The sequence below is a fragment of the Hylobates moloch genome, unplaced genomic scaffold, assembly GCF_009828535.3.
Source record: "Hylobates moloch isolate HMO894 unplaced genomic scaffold, HMol_V3 SCAFFOLD_24, whole genome shotgun sequence".
Lineage (NCBI taxonomy): Eukaryota > Metazoa > Chordata > Mammalia > Primates > Hylobatidae > Hylobates > Hylobates moloch.
Window position 1 is genome coordinate 16429360 of NW_026652299.1, and position 27451 is coordinate 16456810.

General features: G+C 37.6%; 1 protein-coding gene across 3 annotated transcripts in view; it reads left to right on the top strand.

The window, feature by feature from the left end:
• The window catches only part of ZRANB3 (zinc finger RANBP2-type containing 3), a 284470-nt gene that overhangs the window by 152202 nt on the left and 104817 nt on the right, over window positions 1-27451 (top strand). For 2 of the 3 annotated variants that reach the window (XM_058434353.1, XM_058434355.1), the window contains 3 exons: window positions 9819-9902; window positions 15024-15195; window positions 16950-17066. In XM_058434353.1, coding sequence (XP_058290336.1) covers window positions 9819-9902; window positions 15024-15195; window positions 16950-17066 — 373 coding nt within the window. The remainder of the gene's footprint in view (window positions 1-9818; window positions 9903-15023; window positions 15196-16949; window positions 17067-27451) is intronic. The other variant, XM_032145808.2, reaches the window with a different exon arrangement.

Here is a 27451-nt window from a genome sequence, read left to right on the forward strand (position 1 = left end):
ATTTACCATTTAAATATTTTTAAATGTACAGTTCAGTAGATACACTTGCCTGTATGTATGTTATATGTTTTAGGTTTTTAATTGCAGTAAAATATGTACAACAAAATTTACCATTTAAACATTTTTAAATGTACAGTTCAGTGACTTTCAGTACATTCTAATGTGTTTCAGTACATTCTGTTGTTGTGCAACCATTACCACTCTTCATCATCAGAACTTTTTCATCATTACAGATTGAAACTCTGTACCCATTAAATAATTGACCCCATTTCCCCCTTCCCCAGTCCCTATAATGTAAAACTTAAAGCATGAAACATACATCATTAGATTTACAAATTTGATTTATTATCTAAGATATTTCACATGGTTCAAAATTCTAACCTATAGAAGAGTATATACGTTGAAAAATCCCTTTTACCTAAGTTCTTCTCCCTATAGGCAACTGTATGTAGTTTTTAATCTTCCCTCAGAAACTGTGTGCATATTCAAGCAAATTCATTGTTTTAAAAAGATTGTAATATAAGCATAAACATTGTTTTGTACTTTCCCTTTCTGTCTTTTTTTCATACACATAAATGGTATACATTATGGTTGCATGTCATTATATCATTGGAAATATACTGTACTTTCGGGGATGGCAGGAAGTTGAGAGTTTGCATTGTACAGTTTATATTTTCTCTGTGGAATGGGAAGGACAATCATAGGTTCAGAGAAATGGAAAAATAGAGGGTTAAAGGTTTCATGAAAGTTGATGTGGTTTGAAATTTTACCAAATGAGAATGAGATTAGTGTGGTAGGATTGTTAACAGCTCTAGTAATCATTTGAGATCAGCAGCTCCAGATTTGTAATGGAACCAGTTTTCTCTAAGGTACAGTTTCTCCAGCCACACCCAGCAGCCTGGATACAGGCCTGAAAAGGGCTTCAGGCCTTTTTGATCCTGAAGTTGGATCCATTCGAGATTGAATTTTTTCAACAGTTTATGATGCATGGACTGTGGGACAAGGGAACTTAAACTATATTAATAAGAACAAAGGTAATGTATGAACTCAGAAATCAAAAGGGCTGAGGAAAGATGTGAAGACAGAAAAAATGTAATGGATTTGGAAATTAGAGGAGTCAGTTGACTGAAATGTATTGATGCGATAGTAAAGACATAGTGAATATGAATGAACAAGCACCTTCGAAGGATGGGGTAAGTAGAGAGTGGAATGTCTGAATTTACCAGGTAGAACGGTTTCTTAGGACCTGGTTGTAAACATAGGGATAGTTGGAATAGATTTTAGAAGGTCATTGAAGACAATGAGTGTGAGGAGCTAAGAGGGAACTAGAAGCCATGTTTTAAGAAGCATTTTAACAAATGAAAACATATCTGGAAAAGGGTGACCAGAATAATGAGAGGAATCTCATATTCAATTAAAAAATGTCTAATGTTATTGATTGCTTACTATATTTAAGACATTATTTCAGAGCTGCCGGCAATACAAAGATGAATAAGACACAGTACTTGATCTTATGAAGCCTATAGGAATTTGAAAACGAGAAGCCCTAAGGGGAACAGGTTTTTAAATATTTAAAGATCTGTCATGCTCTAAAAGAATTAGACTTATGTCTTTGTGGCCTCAGAGAGCAAAACTAGTATCAAGCAGTGGAACTTAATAGGGAGGTAGATTTTGGCTTAATGTGAGTAAGAAGTTTTAAAATATATATACTTATGTATGTAGCACTATAACAATAAAAATGGAAAGGAAAAATACCATAATTCTACTATACTAATAAGTAAACTTTTCATTTTTTATTTCTACTCTTGTCTATAGATCTAATAATTTTTACATAGTTTTATCTATCTTTCATGTAATGAATGCTATCATCTGCTAATTTTCTCTTAGGAATGCCTTGTCCCATGCGTTAACATTGTCTTTATAAGTTGTTTCATTTCCTTTACTTTTATTGATTTAAAGATAGTTTATTTCATTTTGAAAAGTTATTCATACTTTTCAACCACACATAGAAAAAACATTTTTTTAAAAAAAGTAAAAGTCTCCTAGTCTCTGATAAAACAGACTTTAAACAACAACAAAGATCAAAAGAGACAAAGAAGACCGTTACTATAATGGTAAAGGGATCCATTCAACAAGAAGAGCTAACTATCCTAAATATATATGCACCAAATACAGGAGCACCCAGATTCATAAAGCAAGTCCTTAGAGACCTACAAAGAGACCTAGACTCCCACACAATAATAATGGGAGACTTTTTAACACCCCACTGTCAATATTAGGTCAGCAACACAGGAGATTAACAAGAATATCCAGGACTTGAACACACGTCTGCACCAAGCAGACCTAATAGACATCTACAGAACTCTCCACCCCAAATCAACAGAATATACATTCTTCTTAGCACCACATCACACTTACTCTAATATTGACCACATAATTGGAAGTAAAGCACTCCTCAGCAAATGTAAAAGAACAGAAATCACAACAAACTGTCTCTCAGACCACAGTGCAATCAAATTAGAACTCAGAATTAAAAAACTCACTCAAAACTGCACAACTACATGGAAACTAAACAATCTTCTCCTGAATGACTAGTAGGTACATAATGAAACGAAGGCAGAAATAAAGGTGTTCTTTGAAACCAATGAGAAAAAAGGCACAACGTACCAGAATCTCTGGGACACATTTAAAGCAGTGTGTAGAGGGAAATTTATAGCACTAAATGCCCATAAGAGAAAGCAGGAAAGATCTAAAATCGACACCCTAACATCACAGTTAAAAGAACTAGAGAAGCAAGAGCAAACAAATTGAAAAGCTAGCAGAAGGCAAGAAATAGTTTAACTAAGATCAGAGCAGAACTGAAGGAGATAGAGACACAAAAAAACAAAATCAGTGATTCAAAAAATCAATGAATCCAGGAGCTGGTTTTTTGAAAAGATCAACAAAATTGATAGACCGCTAGCAAGACTAATAAGAAAAGAGAGAAGAATCAAATAGACGCAATAAAAAATGATAAAAGGGATATCACCACTGATCCCATGGAAATACAAACTACCATCAGAGAATACTATAAACCCCTCTACGCAAATAAACTAGAAAATCTAGAAGAAATGGATAAATTCCTTGTCACATACACCCTCCCAAGACTAAACCAGGAATAAGTTGAATCTCTGAATAGACCAATAACAGGCTCTGAAATTGAGGCAATAATAGCCTACAAACCAAAAAAAGTCCAGGACCAGACAGATTCACAGGGCATTCTACCAGAGGTACAAAGAGGAGCTCGTGCCATTCCTTCTTTTTTTTTTGAGACGGAGTCTTGCTCTGTCGTCCAGGCTGGAGTGCAGTGGCGCAATCTTGGCTCACTGCAACCTCTGCCTCCTGGGTTCACGCCATTCTCCTGCCTCAGCCTCTCCGAGTAGCTGGGACTACAGGCGCCCGCCACCACGCCCAGCTAATTTTTTGTATTTTTAGTAGAGATGGGGTTTCACCGTGGTCTCGATCTCCTGACCTCGTGATCCGCCTGCCTCGGCCTCCCAAAGTGCTGGCATTACAAGCACGCCCTGCGCACGTGCCATTCCTTCTGAAACTATTCCAATCAACAGAAAAAGAGGGAATCGTCCCTAACTCATTTTATGATGCCAGCATCATCCTGATACCAAAGCCTGGCAGAGACATGACAAAAAAACGGAATTTTAAACCAATATCCCTGATGAACATTGATGCGAAAATCCTTAATAAAATACTGGCAAACCAAATCCAGCAGCACATCAAAGAGCTTATCTACCACAAACAAGTCAGCTTCATCCCTGGGATGCAAGCCTGGTTCAACATAACGCAAATCAATAAATGTAATCCATCACATAAATGGAACCAATGACAAAAGCCACATGATTATCTCAACAGATGCAAAAAAGGCCTTCGACAAAATTCAACAGCCCTTCATGCCAAAAACTCTCAGTAAACTAGGTATTGATGGAACACATCTCAAAATAGTAAGAGCTATTTATGATAAACCCACAGCCAGTATCATACTCAATGGGCAAAAACTGGAAGCATTACCTCTGAAAACTGGCACAAGACAAGGATGCCCTCTCTCATCACACCTATTCAACATAGTGTTGGAAGTTCTGGCCAGGGCTATCAGGCAAGAGAAAGAAATAAAGGGTATTCAGTTAGGAAAAGAGGAATTCAAATTGTCCCTGTTTGCAGATGACATGATTATATATTTAGAAAACCCCATCGTCTCAGCCCAAAATCTCCTTAAGCTGATAAGCAACTTCAGCAAAGTCTCAGGATACAAAATCAATGTGCAAAAATTACAAGCATTCTTATACACCAATCACAGAGAGCCAAATCATGAGTGAACTCTCATTCACAGGTGTTACAAAGAGTATAAAATACCTAGCAATCCAGCTTACAAGGGATGTGAAGGACCTCTTCAAGGAGAGCTACAAACCACTTCTCAATGAAATAAAAGAGGACACAAACAAATGAAAGAACATTCCATGCTCATGGATAGGAAGAATCAATATCGTGAAAATGGCCATACCGCCCAAGTACAAATTCAGTGCCATCCCCATCAAGCTACCAATGACTTTCCTCACAGAATTGGAAAAAACTACTTTAAAGTTCATATGGGACCAAAAAAGAGTCCGCATTGCGAAGACAATCTTAAGCAACAAAACAAAGCTGGAGGGATCATGCTACCTGGCTTCAAACTATACTATAAGGCTACAGTGACCAAAACAGCATGGTACTGGTACCAAAACAGATATATTGAGCAATGGAACAGAACAGAGGCCTCAGAAATAACACCACACATCTGCAACCATCTGATCTTTGACAAACCTGACAAAAACAAATATGAGGAAAGGATTACCTGTTCAATAAATGATGCTCAGAAAACTGGCTAGCCATGTGTAGAAAGCTGAAACTGGATCTCTTCCTTATACCTTATACAAAAATTAATTCAAGATGGATTAAAGACTTAAATGTTAGACCTGAAACCATAAAAACCCTAGAAGAAAACCTAGGCAATACCATTCAGGACATAGGCATGGGCAAGGACTTCATGACTAAAACACCAAAAGCAATGGCAACAAAAGCCAAAATAGACAAATGGGATCTAATTAAACTAAAAGGATTCGGCACGGCAAAAGAAACTATCATCAGAGTGAACAGGCAACCTACAAAATGGGAGAAAATTTTTGCAATGTACCCATCTGAAAAAGGGCTAATATCCAAAATCTGCAAAGAACTTCAACAAATTTCCAAGAAAAAATCAACCCCAGCCAAAAGTGGGCAAAGGACATGAACAGACACTTCTCAAAAGAAGACATTTATGCAGCCAAAAGACACATGAAAAAATGCTCATCATCACTGCTCATCAGAGAAATGCAAATCAAAACCACAATGAGATACCATCTCACGCCAGTTACAATGGCAATCATTAAAAAGTCAGGAAACAACACATGCTGGAGAGGATGTGGAGAAATAGGAATGTTTTTACACTGTTGGTGGGAGTGTAAACTAGTTCAACCATTGTGGAAGACAGCGTGGCGATTCCTCAAGGATCTAGAACTAGAAATACCATTTGACTCAGTGATCTCATTTCTGGATATATACTCTAAGGATTATAAGTCATCCTGCTATAAAGACACATGCACATGTATCTTTATTGTGGCACTGTTCACAATAGCAAAGGCTTGGAACCAAACCAAATGTCCATCAATGATAGACTGGATTAAGCAAATGCGGCACATATACACCATGGAATGCTATGCAGCCATAAAAAGGATGAGTTCATGTCCTTTGCAGGGACGTGGATGAAACTGGAAACCATCATTCTCAGCAAACTGTCACAAGGACAGAAAACCAAACACCTCATGTTCTCACTCTTATGTGAGAATTGAACAGTGAGAATGCTTGGACATAGGGCAGGGAACATTACACATGGGGGTCTGTCGGAGGGTGGGGGCCTGGGGGAGGGATAGCATTAGGAGAAATACCTAATGTAAATGATGAGTTGATGGGTGCAGCAAATCAACATGGCACATGTAAACCTATGTAACAAACCTGCACGTTGTGCACATGTTCCCTAGAACTTAAAGTATAATAATAATTAAAAAAAATCAGCCTTAACTAAAAGAAAAAAAATTAAAAGTCAGCTGAAGTGCTTTCGTAACTTTCCCTCTAGATAGCTTCTCTACTTAAGTACATAGAGAAGGATGAATTGATAGATAAGCAATTTTATATAAATAGGATCATATTGTACACACTTTTCTGTATTATGTCTTTATCACTTAATACTGTCTTAGGACATTTTTTGATATCAGTAACTAAAATGCATAATTTTTATTGGCTATATGATATTTTATATATAAGATACTATGCCATGTGTTTTAGATGTATTATCTTTAATTCCTTCAACAATCCTACAAGGCAGATGATAGTATGTCCATTTTATAGATGAGGAAGCTGTATTTGGAGAGGTTAAGCTGTATTTGGGACGGTTAAGTAACTTGTCAAATCACATAACTAAAAAGTGAAAAAACAAGAGTATAAACACCCTTTGACACCCCTTTTCTTCCATTCTCCTTCCAGTATTTGAATTATTTGGTAATTCAGTGTCCGATTTTATATTATTGACTAAGTATATTAAATTAATGGACTGAAGAAATTAATATTGTTCTCTACTAAATCAAGCAGTTGACTGTTCATTTCTTGGTCAACTTTTTGTTTACCTTATAATTCATTTTTTTCCCATCTGTTTGGTTTTCTATATAGCTATTGCTGCTTTTTCACTGCAAGACTCCAACCAATCTGTCAACTTCCAACATGTCTCATAAGCACATAAAATAATCTTCTTTCTTTTTCCTGGAGATTTGCCTCCCACAGCCTTCTGTTATGCTCCAGTCTAAACCGATTTTTCTTTAGGCATAGCAGAAAGCTGTCACCCTGAATTTCCTTGGGCCATTCTGCTCTGTTGGATCCCCACATTCCTGGATTTCATGACTTTTATTTCTTAGCTTATTCCCTGATATTTTAAATATTTTATTATGGAAAAATTAACATATACAAAAGTACATCCTATAGTATAATGAACCCCCCATGTACTCATTACCCAGCTTCAACAATGATTATCTCGTGACCAGTTTTGTTTTCGCTATGCTCCCATCTACCTCTTCTACTCCATATTATTTTGAAGGAAATCCTAGAGATTGTATTTTCTCTATAAAATGTTTCACGTGTGTCTCTAAAGAGTAAGGAAGGACTGTTCTTTTTTTTTTTTTTTTTTTTTTGAGATGGAGTCTTGTTCTGTTGCGAGGTTGGAGTGCAGTGGCATGATCTCTGCTCACTGCAACCTCTGCCTCCCAGGTTCAAGCGATTCCCCTGCCTCAGCCTCCTGAGTAGCTGGGACTACAGGTGTGCGCCACCATGCTTGCCTAATTTTTTGTATTTTATTAGAGACGGGGTTTCACCGTGTTGGCCAGGATGATCCCAATCTCCTGACCTTATGATCTGCCCACCTCAGCCTCCCAAAGTGCTGGGATTACAGGCATGAGCCACCATGCCCGGCCGGGACTGTTCTTAAAAATAATTATGTGGGACTTAATACCTAAGTCATGGGTTAATAGGTACAGCAAACCACCACGGCACACGTTTACCTATGTAACAAACCTGCACATTCTGCACATGTATCCCGGAACTAAAAGTAAAATTTTAAAAAAAACTATAAATTTTAATCCCCATTTAAAAAGTAATTAATTATAATACCATTATTATACCTTAAAAAATAAAATTAATTGCATTAAATCCCTTGATTGCATTAAAAATGCAGTAAATGGTTGGGTGATGGGTGCACCAAAATCTCACAAATCACCACTAAAGAACTTATTCATGTAACCAAAGACCACCTGTACCCCAGTAACCTATGGAAAAGCACAAGCATGCACACACACATAAAACATATTTAATTTTACATAATTAAAATGCACTTTTTATGTGATAAAAAATGCAGTAAAGGTTGAAATTTCCAGTTGTTTTGTGAATACATAATTTTACTATTTTGTGGGGTTCTTTTTGGTTTTTTCCCTGTAGTTTGTATAGATCAGTACCCAAATAAGGCTCACATACAGCAAATGATAGATGTCATTTAGTCTTGGGTTTCTCTTTTATTTCCTTGTTTTATTTATTTATTTTTCCATTGTTGAAGAATCTAAATGGTTTTTATAATCTAGATTCTGCTGCCTGCATCCTCACGGTGTTAACATGTTCCTTTGTCCTCTGTATTTCCATATTTGTATTTAGATCTAGAAACTTCTAATATTTAGAGACAATTCTCCTTTGTAGTGATGTTTTCTTCTGTTAGGAGATATCTAAAGCCTCTCTTTTTATGATGTTAGCAGCTGTCAATGTTCAGTACATTATTAAGCCATTGGATGTTGCAGAATGGTGATATTCTAACACACTTTCTTCATTTAATAGTTGGGATGCATCATGGCCGGGTGCGGTGGCTCACGCCCATAATCCCAGCACTTTTGGAGGCTGAGGTGGGGGAATCATGAGGTCAGGAGATCAAGACCGTCCTGGCTAACATGGTGAAACCCCGTCTCTACTAAAAATACAAAAACAAAATTAGCCAGGCATGGTGGCAGGCGCCTTTAGTCGCAGCTACTTGGAAGGCTGAGGCAGGATAATGGCGTGCACCTGGGAGGCGGAGCTTGCAGTGAGCCGAGATCGCACCACTGCACTCCAGCCTGGGGACTCCATCTCAAAAAAAAAAAAAAAAAATAGTTGGCATGCCTCTTTAAAATAAAACCTCCTCATCATTTATTATTTGGACATTCACTGGTTCAGTTTGTTTAAGAAAGGCAGGATAAATTTTTTCCTTCTCATTTATTAATTTTCAATGTAATAAGTTGTTTTGTTAGCAACTTACAATGGTGTCCAGTGCTCTTTATTTTCAAAGTTGGCAAGTTGAAGTCCTTCAACTTTGTTCTTTTTCAAGGTTGTTTTGGCTATTCTGTGTCACTTGCATGTTTATGTAAATTTCTGTATCAGCTTGTCAACTTCAGCAAAGAAGTCAGCTAGAATTTTGATACAGATTGCATTGAATGTAGATTAGCTTTGGGAGTTTAGCATCTTTATAATAGTAAGTTTTCAAATTCATGAACAGTAATGTCTTTCCATTTTTTTAATTAAAAAAGAAATCCTACAATGTCGTGTAGCTTTCAGGGTATAAATCTTACATTTTAAACAAATTTACAAGAAAAAAAACAACCCCATCAACAAGTGGGCAAAGGATATGAACAGACACTTCTCAAAAGAAGACATTTATGCAGCCAACAGACACATGAAAAAATGCTCATCATCACTGGCCATCAGAGAAATGCAAATCAAAACCACAATGAGATACCATCCCACACCAGTTAGAATGGCCATCATTAAAAAGTCAGGAAACAACAGGTGCTGGAGAGGATGTGGAGAAATAGGAACACCTTTACACTGTTGGTGGGACTGTAAACTGGTTCAACCATTGTAGAAGACAGTGTGGCAATTCCTCAAGGATCTAGAACTAGGAATACCATTTGACCCAGCCATCCCATTACTGGGTATATACCCAAAGGATTATAAATCATGCTGCTATAAAGACACATGCACGTGTATGTTTATTGCGGCACTATTTGCAATAGCAAAGACCTGGAGCCAGCCCAAATGTCCAACAATGATAGACTGGATTAGGAAAATGTGGCACATATACACCATGGAATACTATGCAGACATAAAAAATGATGAGTTCATATCCTTTGTAGGGACATGGATGAAGCTGGAAACCATCATTCTCAGCAAACTATTGCAAGGACAGAAAACCAAACATCGCATATTCTCACTCATAGGTAGGAATTGAACAATGAGAACTCATGGACACAGGAAGGAGGACATCACACATTGGGGCCTGTTGTGGGGTGAGGGGAGAGGGGAGGGATAGCATTAGGAGATATACCTAATGTAAATGACGAGTTAATGGGTGCAGCACACCAACATGGCACAGGGATACATATGTAACAAACCTCCATGTTGTGCACATGTACCCTAGAACTTAAAGTATAATAATAAAAAAAAAAATCAAGATGAGGGCCAGATGCAGTGGCTCATGCCTATAATCCCAGCACTTTGGGAGGTCGAGGTGGGCGGATCACCTGAGGTCAGGAGTTCAAGACCAGCCTGGCCAGCATGGCGAAACCCCATCTGTACTAAAAATATAAAAATTAGCTGGGGGTGGCTGGTGCATGCCTGTAATCTCAGCTGCTCAGGAGGCTGTGACAGGAGAATTGCTTGGACCCAGGAGGCAGAGGTTGCAGTGAGCTGAGATTGCACCACTGCACTCCAGCCTGGGTGACAGAGCAAGATTCCATCTCAAAAAAAAAGAAAAAATCAAGGTGAGGAAAGATCCTTTCTAATTCTAATTTATTGAGTATTTGAGGGTTTTCAACTCATGTTTTTTTGAATAAATTTTATTTATAATCCTTATTGATCATCAAATTGTCCCTCTTTTGACAAATGGAACGATCTCCAATTACTTTGTAATTTACATTCTACTCTTTTCGTGATGATACCTTTATTCCACTTTCAGAGCACTTTGATAGTTCAGTATTTAGTGAGCAAGTTTGTGTTCTGTTTATCTGGGCTGTTCTTTGTCAATTCTATTTGTAATCTGTCATCATCATTTCACTCTGAATAATTTCAGTTTTCCAATGTATCCTCCTGTAATTTCCACACTCCATTATCTCCCTCTGTTATGTTAACAATTAGATTGTTTCCCCTTTCTAAATCTTGTCTAGTCTATAATATTCTTCTTGGATGATAAACCAGAACTAAACATTCTGTTACATTTGCAGGGCACTATTATTTGATATAAGAACAGAGTGTCGTAAATTTTCCCCCAATTCTATCATGTGTCAAACTGTTTCATTGTTAAACTCATGTGGTTGGAAAGCAAAATACTACAACCATTTTGGAAAACAGTTTGATAATTTGTTTATAATTGTTTATAAAGTTAAACTTACAAGACCTGCAAAACACTAATGAAAAGTAAAAGAAGACCTAAATGAATGGAGTGATATACCATGTTCGTGGACAGGGAGACTAAAAAAAAAAAAATTTTTTTTTTTTTTTTTTTTTGAGACAGAGTTTGGTGCCCAGGCTGGAGTGCAGTGGCACGATCTTGGCTCACTGCAACATGTGCCTCCCAGGTTCAAACAATTCTCACATCTCAGCCTCCCAAGTAGCTGGGATTACAGGTGCCCACCACCACTCATAGCTAATTTTTGTATTTTTAGTAGAGACACAGTTTCGCCATGTTATCCAGGCTGGTCTTGCACTCCTGACCTCAGGTGATCCACCTGCCTCGGCCTCCCAAAGTGCTAAGATTACAGGTGTGAGCCACCACGCCTGGTCAGAAAAAAATTTTTTTAAGAGACAGGATCTTGCTTGGTCACCCAAGCTGAAGTGCAGTAGCACAATCATAGCTTACTGTAGCCTCAACCTCCTGGGCTCAAGCAATCCTCCTCTCTCAACCTCCCAAGCAGTGAGGACTACAGGAGCACAACACCACACTCAGCTAATTGTTTTTCATTTTTTATAGAGATTGGGTCTTGCTATGTTGCCCAGGCTGGTCTCGAACTCCTGGCCTCCAGCAATTCTCCCACGTTGACCTCCCAAAGTGCTGGGATTACAGGCATGAGCCACCATGCCTGGCCTCAATATTTCTTTTCTTTTTTTTTTTTTTTTTTTTTGAGACGGAGCCTTGCTCTCTCACTCAGGCTGGAGTGCAGTGGCGCGATCTCGGCTCACTGCAAGCTCCGCCTTCCGGGTTCACGCTATTCTCCTGCCTCAGCCTCTCCGAGTAGCTGGGACTACAGGCACCCGCCACCACGCCTGGCTAATTTTTTGTATTTTTGGTAGAGACGGGGTTTCACCGTGGTCTCGATCTCCTGACCTCGCTATCCGCCCGCCTCGGCCTCCCAAAGTGCTAGGATTACAAGCGTGAGCCACCACGCCCGGCCGCCTCAATATTTTTTAAATGGCAGTTTCCCTCAAATTGTTCAGTAGATTCTGTGCAATAACAATCAAACCCGAGTAAGATTTTGTAGACATTGCCATTTTAAATCTAAAATTTATATGCAAAGGCAAAGTTCCTTTTTTAAAGGAACTTTGAAAAAGAAGAAAAGAATCTTAATTCACACTATTTCTCTTTACAGTCATCAATCAGGAGACACATGTAAATCACTGGAACATATAGAATCTAGAAATAGACCCATATATGTGATCAATTGATTTTTGACAATATGCAAGACAATTCACACACACACACACACACACACACTAGGGTGTAAATAGCATAGGAAAATAATCCCAAGAAATATATTTAATATAATTTTTATATTATTAGGTAAAAGTTGGCTTTTAGTAAAGCAAGACTTTGGAGTCAGACTGCCCAAGTTCAAATCTCAGCACCACTATTACCATCCATGAGATATTGGGCAAATTCTTCAAATTCAGCAAATTTAAAGAGACTAAGTGTTTACAGGTGGCACCTCTTCTAGTCCTCCCTAATCCCTCTTATTTCCCCTTTGCACCCCAAACATGAGGCTGGGGTTTTTGCAAATGTGGTATTGTCACCACTCTTTAGAACAAACGCCACCACTAGCATTCCAAGCTCTAGATGAAAGAGATGTGGGTGGGGAGAGTGGGTAACAGAAATAATTCCTCTGAACCATGGTTCATACCAGGCATGTGGCACTTAGGATCAACTAGTGGCATAAGACCCAGGAGGCAACTAGCTGAAACTTCTCTCAATAGTGTACCCTCCCCTGGAGCAGTGAGGAAACCTCACTGTTACAGACCAGGTCCTGGCACTATGACACACTGAAAATAGATTGCTCAGACTTCAAAGCAGATCTGCATTTTGGGAATACAACTGTTGGTACTCTGCAGGAGGCAAGTGTGGCCTATGTGGTTAGCCTGTTTGAAGACACTTGTATGTTGTCTTTGCCAGCATGTAGCAGTCATACCAAAAGACCTCCAGCTAGCATACTGCACACCTGTACAATGTCTCATGTAAGTGGAGAGTGTGCTTAAGAATCCATTTTAATGGCAAACACTGCCTTTTCAACAAAACAAAAACCACCACCTACCAACTTCTTCCCAATATTGGTAGTTCTGAATGTTAGATTTTTTTCGTGACCATGTGATCAAAATATACCTAAGTGTATGAATGGAAAAATAGGTGCAGAATAGGTGTTGGCAAGTATTTTCCCATTTTTATTAGTGTGTGAATTTTTAATATAAATATGGGGACATAATGCATTAAAGGAAGTCAAAATATTTTAATAAACAAGGTTCAGCAATTTATAACGATTATAAGTAAATCTTAAAAATTTTTATATAGTGACAGCACTTAGATTTTTTTAAACAAGTAAATTTCTTATTGATAATAACTAAATGGTATGTGTATAATTTTATCATACAGTAAATTCCGTTCATTCACTATAGTTATGTAATTGACTCTACATGCAAGTATATCTTTTTTTTTTTTCTTGAGACGGAATCTTGCTTTCTCGCCAGGCTAGAGTGCAGTGGCACGATCTCGGCTCACTGCAACCTCTGCTTCCCGAGTTCAAGCGATTCTCCTGCCTCAGCCTCCTGAGTAGCTGAGACTACAGGTGCACACCACCACGCCTGGCTAAATTTTGTATTTTTAGTAGAGACAGGGTCTCACTATGTTGGCCAGGATGGTCTCGATCTCTTCACCTCGTGATCTGCTCGCCTTGACCTCCCAAGGTGCTGGGATTACAGGCATGAGCCACTGTGCCTGGCTACAAGTATATCTTTTTAATATTGTGTGTACTGTTTATGTTTAATTTTTTTTATGAAGCTAATGTTAATGAGTTCCACATTTCTCAAATTGACACCTATTTGTGCTAAAATACACCCAGTATTTTTTATCCAGTAAAATGGATAGATACTTAAGTTATTAATATTAGTAATCATAATCCAACCTAACAGGAATTTTTTATTTGTTAATTATTCTCTAACAGCTGTTTTCAGTAGTGGGTAGTATGGACTCCTAGGAGATGATTGGGAATTTTATGGGCTGGTATTTTTGTTGTCACATTGATAGAGATATGTTATTGGATCAGTTGTCCTAATGTGTAAGTTCAATTGATCCACTAGATTTCAACCCTTCTCTTAACATTTATTCACAGTACTTGGTGCTTCGAGCTTCTGATTTTCTGAAAGATCTAGAGAATAACTTTTTTGCAAGCAGTTTAAATTATTGCTTCTTTTCTTTTGCCAAGTCAGTTACCACTTGTCTATCTGCATTATGCCTTCTAAATATTTCTTCAAAGCACTTATTCTCTGATGTCTCCTCTCATTCTCTCTTTCATAGTAATTTTGTGTTCATTTATTTTATCCCTTTGCTGTCAATCCAAGAAAGGGTTGGAAAGAAGTATTTCAAAGGAAGAAGAGACCACCGTGTAATCAATCTGCTATGCTTTAACAGCTCTATTGGAGATAATATCTCCTCCTAGAGGGCACAGAAAATGTTCTGGGTGGTTTTGGTTATAATGACTGGCTGATGCACTGGCAGTTCATGCCTACTTTATGGATAGATCTGCTAAAACACCACCATGTGTGAGCCCACTCAAAATGCCAATAACACCCCATTTACAAACAGTGACCTAGTGCAATTCACAGTCATCAGTTCATCACAGCCTTGCATTAACTCAGTGTAAACAGTATGCTTAGACACTAACATCTTCTCTAGTTTAAAGTAGTGTCAAATCTTATTCATTACTGTTTTTCAGGCTGAGCTTTTTGAAACTAATATTCATTCAGAAATATCAAAGAAAACAGTGTCATGGCTCCTTATCATTAAAAGGAAGAACACATTGGATAAATTTTCTTAACTCCAGCATTCAATTTTGCTACATGTTTTGTCTTCATTTTAACAGATATTTTGGTAAAAGACCTCAGTGGGATTGTAGAGGGGCATCAAATCTTAATGAACTTCACCAGCTATTAAGTGACATAATGATTAGAAGATTAAAGACTGAAGTTTTAACCCAGCTACCCCCTAAAGTCAGACAGCGTATTCCATTTGATCTTCCATCAGCAGCTGTCAAGGTGAGAACCGTTGCTTGACTGAAAGTCTTACTTTAAATAATCTTGAATTATACTATTGAAGATTGTACGTATTTCATATTTCACAGAAGGAAAGGTTTGCATTCTTAAAATAGGTTTAATTAATAGAGCCTATACATTGGTTTTGTATTTCAGCAAGAAGGCAGGAAGAATTCAGTTTTATTCATCAGATACGTAAAAAGATACGGTAACCTAGTGGTTTAAAAAAAAAAAGTATTTTTGCTGAAAAAAGAACTTCAATTGCAACAGAGATGTAGTATTAAGAATTCTAAATATTGGCCAGGCGTGGTGGCTCATACCTGTAAACCAGCACTTTGGGAGGCTGAGGCGGGCAGATCACCTGAGGTCAGGAGTTTGAGACCAGCTGGCCAACATGGTGAAAACGCCAACATGGTGAAAACTCTTCTCTACTAAAAATACAAAAATTAGTTGGGTGTGGTGGCGAGTGCCCGTAATCCCAGCTACTCGGGAGGCTGAGGCGTGAGAATCAGCTTGAAGCCAGGAGGCAGAGGTTGCAGTGAGCCGAGATTGGGCCATTGCACTCCACCCTGGGTGACAGAGTGAGACTCCATCTCAAAAAAAAAAAAAAAAAAGAATTCTAAATAGAAGGTGTGAAACCCAATAATTAGCAAGGGAAATTGTGTTCCTTGCTCTAGAATTTCTTTTTAAAGTATGAATAACTGTCTTCTAGAATAACTTCATGCAGCCCTATTCTTGAAATTCTAAAACTCTGTGATCATGTTGTAAGATGTGAAGTTCAGTATATCAGAAAACCAGTTTACTAATCCTTACCTAATCCTTATCCATGTTTACTTTTGGGGAATGCAGTGCTTATATATTCTCTGAAATTTCTGCAGATCTGAAAATGACTTTATTAACAGAGTTTTTCATTGTTATCTTGAAAGCTTATAAGCATTTTGTAAACATTGAGCAATGTTACTTCTAAAATAACAATCTGATTTTCTTATCTATTATTTTCGTATTAGAAAGAAAAAATGGAATCAACATATGATTATATTTGTACTTAATATTAATTTTATTTAATATTCCCCATCTTTATTTAAATCAAACCACATCTTTTTACAAAAGTACTTAGCTGCCGTATACATTTTTACTACTCTGCTTTCTTATGTTTCTTATGTTCACTTTACAGAATGTATCTTCTTGAGAAGTTATAGGCCAGGGCGCAGTGGCTCACGCCTGTAGTCCCAGCACTTTGGGAGGTTGAGGTGGGCAGATCACCTGAGGTTAGGAGTTCGAGACCAGCCTGACCAATATGGAGAAACTCTGTCTCTACTAAAAATACAAAATTAGCTGGGTGTGGTGGCGCATGCCTATAATCCAAGCTACTCGGGAGGCTGAGGCAGGAGAATCGCTTGAACCCGGGAGGCGGAGGTTGCGGTGAGCCAAGATTGCACGATTGCACTCCAGCCTGGGCAACAAGAGCAAGACTCTGTCTCAAAAAAAAAGAAGAAATTATAATTGTTTGATTTATGCTGTTAGCAGAGGGCTTTGTTTTCACCCACAGCTTATCACTGGTTTCTATAATTCTGAAAATATGACTGACCTATCTCTGCATTAATGTTTTTAAATGAACATGTTGGAATCTTTGGGAATTTTCTTTTTATATCTTTCTATAGAGAAAAGGAAAAAAAGTAGGACATGATTCATGATTGCATCAATTTGTTCTGTTTGTTATGCTATACTCATAAACAATGTTGTTTTTTCCCACATAGGAATTGAATACCAGCTTTGAAGAGTGGGAAAAAATAATGAGAACTCCAAATTCAGGTGCCATGGAGACAGTCATGGGGTTGATAACTCGCATGTTTAAACAAACTGCTATTGCCAAGGTACTCTTTGCTGGGCCATCATGTATTTGTCTTCATACAAATTATTCAATGTATTTTACTGTTTTTAATTAAGCAAGTTATTTATATATTGCAGAATTTCTTTGCTGTCATTTAACTTTTTTGTGTGTGTGTGTGAGTTGGGAGCCTCACTCTGTCACCCTGGCTGGAGTGCAGTGGCATGATCTCGGCTAACTGCAGCCTCCGCCTCCCAGGTTCAAGCCATTCTCCTGCCTCAGTCTCCCAAGTAGCTAGGACTACAGGCACACGCCAACATGCCCAGCCTGTTTAACTCTTTTTTATGGAAAAGTTCAGACATACTCAAAGTAAACAGTAATGCTGTATCCAACCATATATTTATCTTTTCCAATATACAGGTATATTTTGATGCGGGAGGATACTATACGTTATATTTTCTCATTTAAATTATATATATATATATTCATCTTTTTCTTTTTTCTTTTTTTTTTTTAAAGACGGAGTCTTACTCTTTTGCCCAGGCTGGTGTGCAGTGGCTCGATCTCAGCTCACTGCAACCTCCACCTCCTGGGTTCAAGCAATTCTCCTTCCTCAGCCTCCCAAGTAGCTGGGATTCCAGGCACGCACCTCTATGCCTGGAAATTTTTTTTTTAATACTTTTAGTAGAGACAGGGTTCATCATGTTGGCCAGGCTGGTCTTGAACTCCTGACCTCAAGTGATCCACCCACCTTGGCTTCCCAAACTGCTGGGATTACAGGTGTGAGCCACCGTGCCTGACCTATATTCATCTTTATTATTAGTATTTCCATGGTTTTACTACATTATTACTGCAAATAATCTTTTTTTATTTGTCAGTCATCTTCGTTTGATAGTCCATGTTCACTACCCTACAGAGGTAATTTTGCTCACATTCTGTTTGTCTAAAAGTGAAAAACATAGGATTTTAGAGTTTAGTAAAATTAGTGTAACTGTCAAGTAAACTTACCGTATATTTGTGGTAGTTGTTTTTACCACCATGGTAGAACCTGTAAGTACTGACGAGTGTCACCCCTCTTGATTCTGAGATTTTTTTTGTAACATAATTTTTTAAGATGAGGATTGTTGAGGTATATTTACATAAAGTGAAATTTATCCTTTTAAAATGTATAGTTGGTCCAGACATGGTAGTGCGCGTGTAGTCCTAGTTACTTGGGAGGCTGAGGAGGGAGGATCGTTTAGCTCAGAAGATCTGGGCTACAGTGAGCTATGATTGTGCCACTGCACTCCAGCACTGGCAACAGAGCAAGACTCTGTCTCTAAAATAAAATGAAATGAAATGAAATAAAAAAAATAAAAAATGTATGATTGGATGCGGCTTGACAAATGTGTATAGTTAGGTAACCATCAGTACCATGAAAATAGAGATATTACTGTCATGCCAAAAAGTTCCCTCATGTACCTTTGTAGCATTTCCCCTCCACCCATCCCTATACCTTGGCAATCGCAGATATGCTTTCTGTCACTATAGTTTTACACTTTTCAGAATGTCACAAAAATGGAACAATAGCATGTAGCCTTGTGTCTGGCTTCTTTCACTTAGCATAAAGGTTTTGAAATTGATTCAGGTTGTTGTATATGTTATTTTCCTTTTTATTGCTTTCCTTACATCCTCCAATGTATGGGAACAAAACTTTAAAAAAATTTTTTTGAGAGACAGAGTCTTGCTCTGTCACCCAGGCTAAAGTGCAGTGGCACAATCATAGCTCACTGCAGTTTTGAACACCTGGGCTCTAGGGATCCTTCTGCCTCAGCCTCCCAAAGCACTGGGATTATAGGTGTGAGCTACCTCATCTGGCCCCTAAAATTGTTTTTCTTTTTATTCCTTCACCAATTAATGGACATTTGGAATATTTCTGTTTTAGACTATTGTAAGTCAAAGTGATATAATCATTCACGTACAAGCCTTTGTATAGTCATATATTTTCATTTTCCTTGAGCAAATACTTGGAAATAGAACTGGTGAGTCATAAGAAAAGTATAGATTTAACTTGATAAAAAAAACTGCCAAATTGTTTTTCAAAGTAGCTATATTATTTTGCATTTCTACTGACATTGTATGCGAGTTCCATTTGATATCTTTGTCAGCACTAGGTATTGCCATCTTTTTCATTTTAGCCATTATTGTCGGTATGTAGTGCCATCTCATTGTGCTTTTAATTTTTCTTTTCCTGATGACTAATGGTGTTGAGCATGTTTTTTGGTGCCTTTTGTCTATTCATTTTCTTTTGTGAAGTATCTGTTCATATTGAGTCCATATTTATATGGGGTAATAACTCTTTATTTTGGAAACAAGTTCTCTAATATATATATATATTTTACAAATATGTCCTCCAAGTCTATGGATTTGATTTCTATTTTATTAACATTGTCTTTCAGAGAACAGAAGTTTTAAATTTGGAAACAATCTAGTATATCAATTTTTTTCTTTCTTTCTTTCTTTTTTTTTGTATTTTGAGTCCTAAGAAATTTTTGCCTAATCTAAGTTCACAAAGATAGTCTTATATTTTCTTCTAAAAATGCCATAGCTTTAGGTTATCAGCCATGTGCTATTTAATCAAATTTCAGTCAACAGAACAACACATATACAACGCTGGTCTCATAAGATTATAATGGAGCATATATAGAAACATAATAAATGGCACTTGACGTTGCATTGCAGATCAAGTAGGAGAAATAATTGGTATTCGGTAATGATGCTAGGTCCTTTGGTTTTTCATATGAAAAATATATATATAAATAAAAATACATATACCATATAGGTTTGTGTAAGTACACTCTGTGATGTTCTCACAATGACAGCATTCCCTTAACAATGCATTTCTGAGAACATATCCCATAGCTAAGTGATAGATGACTTAGATGTAGGTCTATAAACTATTATTTTTGTAGCATATCATTCTTTTATATGCTACAAAATAAAGGTAGAGGTTCTGATTTTTTTATTTTTGTTTTGGTTTGTCATTTTACATATGGATTTTCAATTGTTACAACACTCATCGGAACACAAAAGACTATTTTGCCCTCCTTAAATTTCCTTGGCACCTTCATCAAAAATCAATTGGCAATGTATGTGTAGGTCTGTTTCTGAATTCTATTCTCATTCATTGGTCTATTCATCAGCCTTATACTACAATGGCTTGATTACTGTAGCTTTATAATAAGTCTTGAAGGCCAGGCGCGGTGGCTCATGCCTGTAATCCGAGCACTTTGGGAGGTCGAGGCAGGTGGATCACTTGAGGTCAGGAGTTTGAGACCAGCCTGACCAACATGGCAAAACCCCGTCTCTACTAAAAATACAAAAATTAGCTGAGCGTGGTGGTGCACACCTGTAATCCCAGCTACTTGGGAGGCTGAGACAGGAGAATCGCTTGTACCCAGGAGGTGGAGGTTGCAGTGAGCCGAGATCGCAACACTGCACTCCAACCTGGGCAACAGAGCAAGACTCTGTCTCCAAAAAACAAATAAATAAATAATCCTTGAAATTATATAGTGTTTACCCTACTGTATTCCTTTTCAATATTGCTTTGTCTTTTGTAGGTCCTTTGCTTTTCTGTATGAATTTTAGAATCAGCATTTTAAGTGTATACAATTTTGTTGGAATTGTGTTGGATCTGTTGACTAATTTGGAGGAATTTACTTCTGAATAATATTTGGTCTTCTGGTCCCTGAAAAGAGTATCGTTCACTTTTAATTTATCCCCACAATGTTCTCTAGTTTTTTGAATACATTTTGTTAGATTTATCCATAGGTATTTTGTGTCCTTTTATGCTCCTGTAAATGGCATTTTTTAAAATGTAAATTTCCAGGTTTCCATTGCTAAGTATAGAATTATTATTGATTTTCATATATTAACCTTTTATTCTGTGACCTTGCTGAACTCCTTTTATTAGTTCTTGTGGATTTTTGGTTAATTCTAGAAGATACAGGATCATTTTGTCTGCACATAAAGACATTTTTGTTTCTTCCTTGTAATATATATGCCTTTTATTTATTTGTTTTGACTATTACGTTGAAGGAAGACTAGTACAACAATTTTGGATAGAAATGATAGGACTGAACAGCCTTACCTTGTAGCCAATCTTAGGGGGAAGGCATTTAGTCTTTCACCATTAAATATGATTTTATTGTGACTGGGTGTGGTGGCTCACGCCTGAATCCCAGCACTTTGGGAGGCCGAGGCAGGCGGATCACGAGGTCAGGAGATCAAGACCATCCTGGCTAACACGGTGAAATCCCGTCTCTACTAAAAAATACAAAAAATTAGCCGGGCGTGGTGGCGGGTGCCTGTAGTCCCAGCTACACGGGACGCTGAGGCAGGAGAATGGCGTGAACCCGGGAGGCAGAGCTTGCAGTGAGCCGAGATTGCACCACTGCACTCCAGCCTGGGCGACAGAGCCAGACTCCATCTCAAAAAAAAAAAAAAAAAAAAAAAAAAAATGTTATTACTAAGTTTTTTATAGATGACTTTTCTTATGTAGAAGAAACTTCCTTTTTTTTCTAGTTTGTTTAGAGAAGAGATGGAACATATGAACTTTTTTTCCTTTGGCAGAGAAGGGGAAGAAGAGGTGGTTATTATAAAAGTGGATATGAAGAAAATAGCTAACGTTCTAACACTACTATAAGTGAAAGAACTAGGCTTTTATGAATATTCACCCAGGTATGGTGGCTTACATCTGTAATCCCAGCACTTTGGGAAGCCGAGGTGGGAGGGTCCCTTCAGCTTACGAGTTCGAGATCAGGCTAGGTAACAGAGGAAGACCTTTTCTCTATTCTATAAAAAACAAACAAAGGAAAAGACAAAACAAACAAAAAAGAACAAATTTTTTTCAGAAACAAAATTTAAAGAAAGAAAGTTCACAATAAAAGTAGTCCTGACACAGGGGAGTTTATACTCACTCACAAGCTTTATTTCCACTGGCATCTACCACGTGCTAGCTGGGAGTCCTGAGAGCATATCCATTAGTGGAGCACAAGTTCAAAACTGCCTATTTTCAATACCCCTTTCTTACACTAAACAAACGCCTTAAGCCATTGTGGAAGAGGCAGAGTACCCCCTCCTCCAACCTCATAGCCTAGTCCATGATGGACTGCTTCTGGTGGTGGGATAGGGACAAATGCTGCCTACACCTGGGGAGTGGGCAGGAAACCCTGTTGGACTCAGGACCCTGCACTGATATAAGGCAGAGATCTGTTACTGCCAGGGGAGAGGCAGAGACCCCTTTAGCACCACCTGCAGTTACAAGACATAGTTTTGTTAGTGGTGTGGGACAGGAACACCAAGAAAGTACCACCCCCAAGGCTCAGCTACAGCAAAAAATTGCCTTACGCTGAGTTGGTACCAGGAGACTCAAAAGGTCCCCCAACCCCCACTATGAACTTAACACTGAGAAACCTTCAAGATAATCTACCACTGGAAAAGAGAGACAACCCTCTATAATACAGGCGTGCAGGACTAATGAAAGCTGAGAATGTGGCAGGAACACTTAGCAAAACCCTTGACACACAGTATTACAAGCTAGAAGTATCCTATTGCTGGGGGAATTTGAGATTCATGGTGCTCCAAAGGTAAATGTAACAAGAGAACCTAAACAGAACTCAGTGCTGACTACATTCACTCATTCCCCTCCCCCACCATACTATCACCTCAAAGGAAGAAGCATGCTCAATTCTGGATGTAACTATCATTTCCTCAGTCTGTACTGTCCTTCTACACATAACTCCTAGCATTCAATAGAAATTGCAAAATAACAAAAAAGACATTTAAAAAAACCATTGCCAAGAGATAAAGCAACTGATAAAGCCAGATGCAGAAATGACCCAGATTGTAGAACTATTAGACAAGGGCTTTAAAATAGCTATGAATAATATGTTAAAGCATCAAATAGAAAAGATAAACAACATGCAAGAAAAGATGGAGAATTTTAGAAATAGTATGAAAATTGTAAGACAGTAAAATGGAAATGCTAGAAATAGAAAACACAGTATCAGCTATGAGCCAATAGTGGAGATAAAATGTAATCATAAAAAATCTGGCCGTGTGTGGTGGCTTACACCTATAATCCTAGTGCTTCAAGAGGCTGAGGCAGGCAGATTGCTTGAGCCCAGGAATTCGAGACCAGCTTGAGCAACAAGGCAAAAACCCATCTCTACTGAAAATACAAAAATTAGCTCAGTGTGGTGGTACACGTCTGTGGTCCCACTACTCAGGAGGTTGAGGTGGGAGAATCACTTGAGCCCGGGAGGCAGAAGTTGCAATGAGCTATGATCATGCCACTGCACTCCAGCCTGGACAACAGAGTGAGTGATACCCTGGCTCAAAAATTAAAAAATAAATAAAATAAAGTAAAATAAAATAAAATTCATTAATTAAAACATTTGGCTGGCACAGCGGCTCACGCCTGTAAAGCCAGCAGTTTGAGAGGTTGAGGTGGGAGGATTACTTGAGGCCAGGAGTTAGAGACCAGTCTGGCCAACATGGTGAAACCCTGTCTCTACTAATAAATAGAAAAATAAGCTGGGCGCAGTGGCTGATGCCTGTAACGCCAGCACTTTTGGAGGCCGAGGCGGGAGGATCACTTGAGGTCAGGAGTTCGAGACCAGCCTGACCAACATGGCAAAACCCTGACTCTACCAGAAATACAAAAAATTAGCCAGGTGTAGTGGTGCTTGCTTATAATCCCAGCTACTCGGGAGGCTGAGGCAGGAGAATTGCTTGAATCCAGGAAGCAGATGTTGCAGTGAGCCAAGATTGCACCACTGCATTCCAGCCTGGGCAACAGAGTGAGACTCTGTCTTAAAAAAAAAAAAAAAAGGCCGGGTGCGGTGGCTCATGCCTGTAATCCCAGCACTTTGGGAGGCCGAGACAGGTGGATCACGAGGTCAGGAGATCAAGACCATCCTGGCTAACATGGTGAAACCCTGTCTCCACTAAAAATACAAAAAAAAAAATTAGCTGGGTGTGGTTGCGGGTGCCTGTAGTCCCAGCTACTCAGGAGGCTGAGGCAGGAGAATGGCGTGAACCCAGGAGGCGGAGCTTGCAGTAATCCGAGATTGAGCCACTGCACTCCAGCCTAGGTTACAGAGCGAGATTCCATCTCAGAAAAAAAAAAAAATCAGATGAAAAAAGAATAAAAAGGGATGAGGAAAGCCTATGGAATACCATAAAGTGTCCAAATATTTAAATTTGGGTATTCCAGAAGGAGAAGAGATGGGCAAAGGCATAGAAAAAATATTTAATTAAATAATAGTTTAAAACTTCCCAAGTCTAGCAAGAGCTTTAGATATCCAGATACAGGAAGCTCAAAGATTTATCAGATAGATACAACCTGAAAAGGTCTGCAAGACACATTGTTGTCAGAAGTCCAGACAAAGGGAGAATTCTAAAAGCAGCGAGAGAAAAACATCAAATCTTATATAAAGGAATGCTCAGCAGAGTAAAAGCAGATTTCTCAAAAGAAACCTTACAGGCAAGGAGACACTGGGATAATATATTCAATTTGCTGAAAGGAAGAAAAAAAAAAGCTTTCAGCCAACAAAGCTATCCTTCAAAAGTAAAGGAGAAATAAAATATTTCCCAGACAACGAAAAACTGAAGGAATTTATCATCACTAGAACAGCCCTATAAGAAAAGCTTAAAGGAGCCCTACACCTGGAAAAAAAATAATTGTGTCTACCGTCATGAAAACACATGAAAGTACAAAACTCATTGGTAGAGCAGATACACAAATGAGGAAAAGAAAGGACTCAAATGTTACTGCTACAGAAAGCCACCAAACCACAATGATAAAAAATAAGAGAGAAAGAAAGGAACAAATGATATAGAAAACAACAATAATTAACAAAATGGCAGTCCTCACATGTAAAACATAACGTTAAATGTTAATGGATTGAATTATTCACTTTAAAGATACAGACCGGCTGAATGGATTTTTTTAAAACAAAAAACATCGCCCAACTATATGCTGCCTACAAGAAATTCACTTCATCTGTAAAGACATATATAGACTGAAAGGAAAGAGATGGAAAAAGATGTTCCACACAAAGAGAAACAAACCTAAAGTGAGCAGGAATAGCTATACTTATCAGAAAAAGCAAACCTTATGTCAAATAGGAAGAGGGGCCAGGCGCAGTGGCTCACGCCTGTAATCCCAGCACTTTGGAAGGCCGAGGCGGGTGGATCATATGAGGCCTGGCAAACATGGCGAAATCCCATCTCTACGAGAAATATAAACATTAGTCAGGCACGGTGGCACACACCTGTAATCCCAGCTACTTGGGAGGCTGAGCCAGGATAATTACTTGAACCCGGGGAGGTGGAGGTTTCAGTGTGCCAAGATCGCACCACTGCACTCCAGCCTGGGTGACAGAGTGAGACCCCATCTCAAAAAAAAAAGAAAAGAAAAAAGAAAAAGAAACTTGAGACTGATTGTTTTAAAAGAATAAAACTTGTAAAACTTAAAACAAAAATAGAGAAGAAAGTAATTTACCCATGTCAGCAGTAAAATAGAATTAAAAGACTGTCACTCCAGACCCTATAGGCATTCAAAAGATAATGAGAATATCATTAACAACTTTATGTCAAGAAAGCCAACAAAATTTATACGAATATATAGATTCTATAAATATCACAGCTGACTCAAAAAGAAATTAAAAACCTGAATAGCCCCGTATCAACTAGAAGAATTTAATTCATAGTAAAAATCATAATGAAAATTTGAGGCCTCAATGGTTTCACTGCTATATTCCATTGAACATTTAATGTAAAAAGTAAAACCAATTCTAAAAATTTCTTAGGAAACCAAAGAGAAAGAAATACCTCCCAACTAATTTTATAACTTCAGGATTACTCTGTTACCAAGACCAGACAAACAAAATAATGAGAAAACTATAGGTCAGTGTTCTTAATGAATATGAAAGTCCTTAACAAAATATTAGCAAATTGAATCCACCAGTATGTAAAAAAGTGTACCAGCAATACAAAGTTTAACACTGAATTAATCACTGTTAATCATCACATGAACAATATAAAAATTGAAAACCGTATGATTATCTCAATATAAGCATTTGACAAAATTCAGTATCCATTCCTGACAAAACCTGTCAATAAATCAGGAATAGAAAGAAACTTCTTTATCACAATAAAAGGCATTTATGAGAACTTACATCTAACATCATACTTAATGCAGAAAGACTGATGCTCTTGCTCTAAGATCAGGAACAAGACAAGAGAGCCTTTCCTCATCACTTCCCTTTAACATTGTTCTGGTTCTGGTCTTAGCTGTGCATTAAGGCTAGAAAAAGAAATACAAGGTGTACATATCAAAAAGCAGTAAGTAAAATTGTCCACATTCACAGGCAGGATTATCCACATAGAAAATCGAAGAGTGATTTTATCAAGGTCACAAAATTCATGTTCAACATATAAAAATCATTTCTAGTTCTGTATACTGGCAATAAAAATTGGAAACAGAAATTTTAAAAATACGATTTGAAATAGCATCCAAAATCATGAACTAATTTAGAATAAAGTCAACAAAAAATATGTACTGAAAACTACAAAGCATTGTTTAGAATAAGTAAAGCAAATTTAAATAAACAACAGATACATTATGTTCATGAATCAGAAGAGTCAATATTGTTAAGATGCCAGTTCTCTGTAAATTTTTATATTCAATGCTGTTAATCAAAATCCTTGTAGTCTTTTTTGTATAAATTGACACACTAAATATAAAATTTATGTGGCAATACAAAGGACTTACTATAGCCAAAACAATTTTGAATGAGTCACACTACATTATGTAAATACTTAATAAGAAGTTAAATTAATGAATCAGAAAAGAGAGTGTCCAGAAATAGAACCTCACATAGATTGTCAGTTGATCTGTTAAGAAAGGAGACAAGATAACTCAATAGGGAACATATAGTTTTCAATAACGGGTACTAAGACAATTGGATATCCATAAGGAAAAAAAGAAATCTTGAACATTATTTCACACCACACATAAAAATTAACTCGAAATGAGTCATAGAATTAAATATGAGAGCTAAAATTATAAAATTCTTAGGAGCATACATATGTAAAAATATTCCCAACTTTTGGGTAGGACAATGTTTTAGATAGGATACAAAAAGCACAAACTTTAAAGAAAAAATTGAGATTAAAAACTTGAACACATGGTGGTAAAAAAAAAATATATGTAGTATGAAAGATACTGTTAGGAAAATGAAAATGCAAAACATAGATTGGAAGAAAATATTTTCAATATACTCTCCTTGTTCCATTTTCCCATGTCTTAATTTTCAGTTTGATCATAACTTTTTGTTAGATCAGTGTTCATTGTTTACAGTATAACAACTTTGTTAAACATCT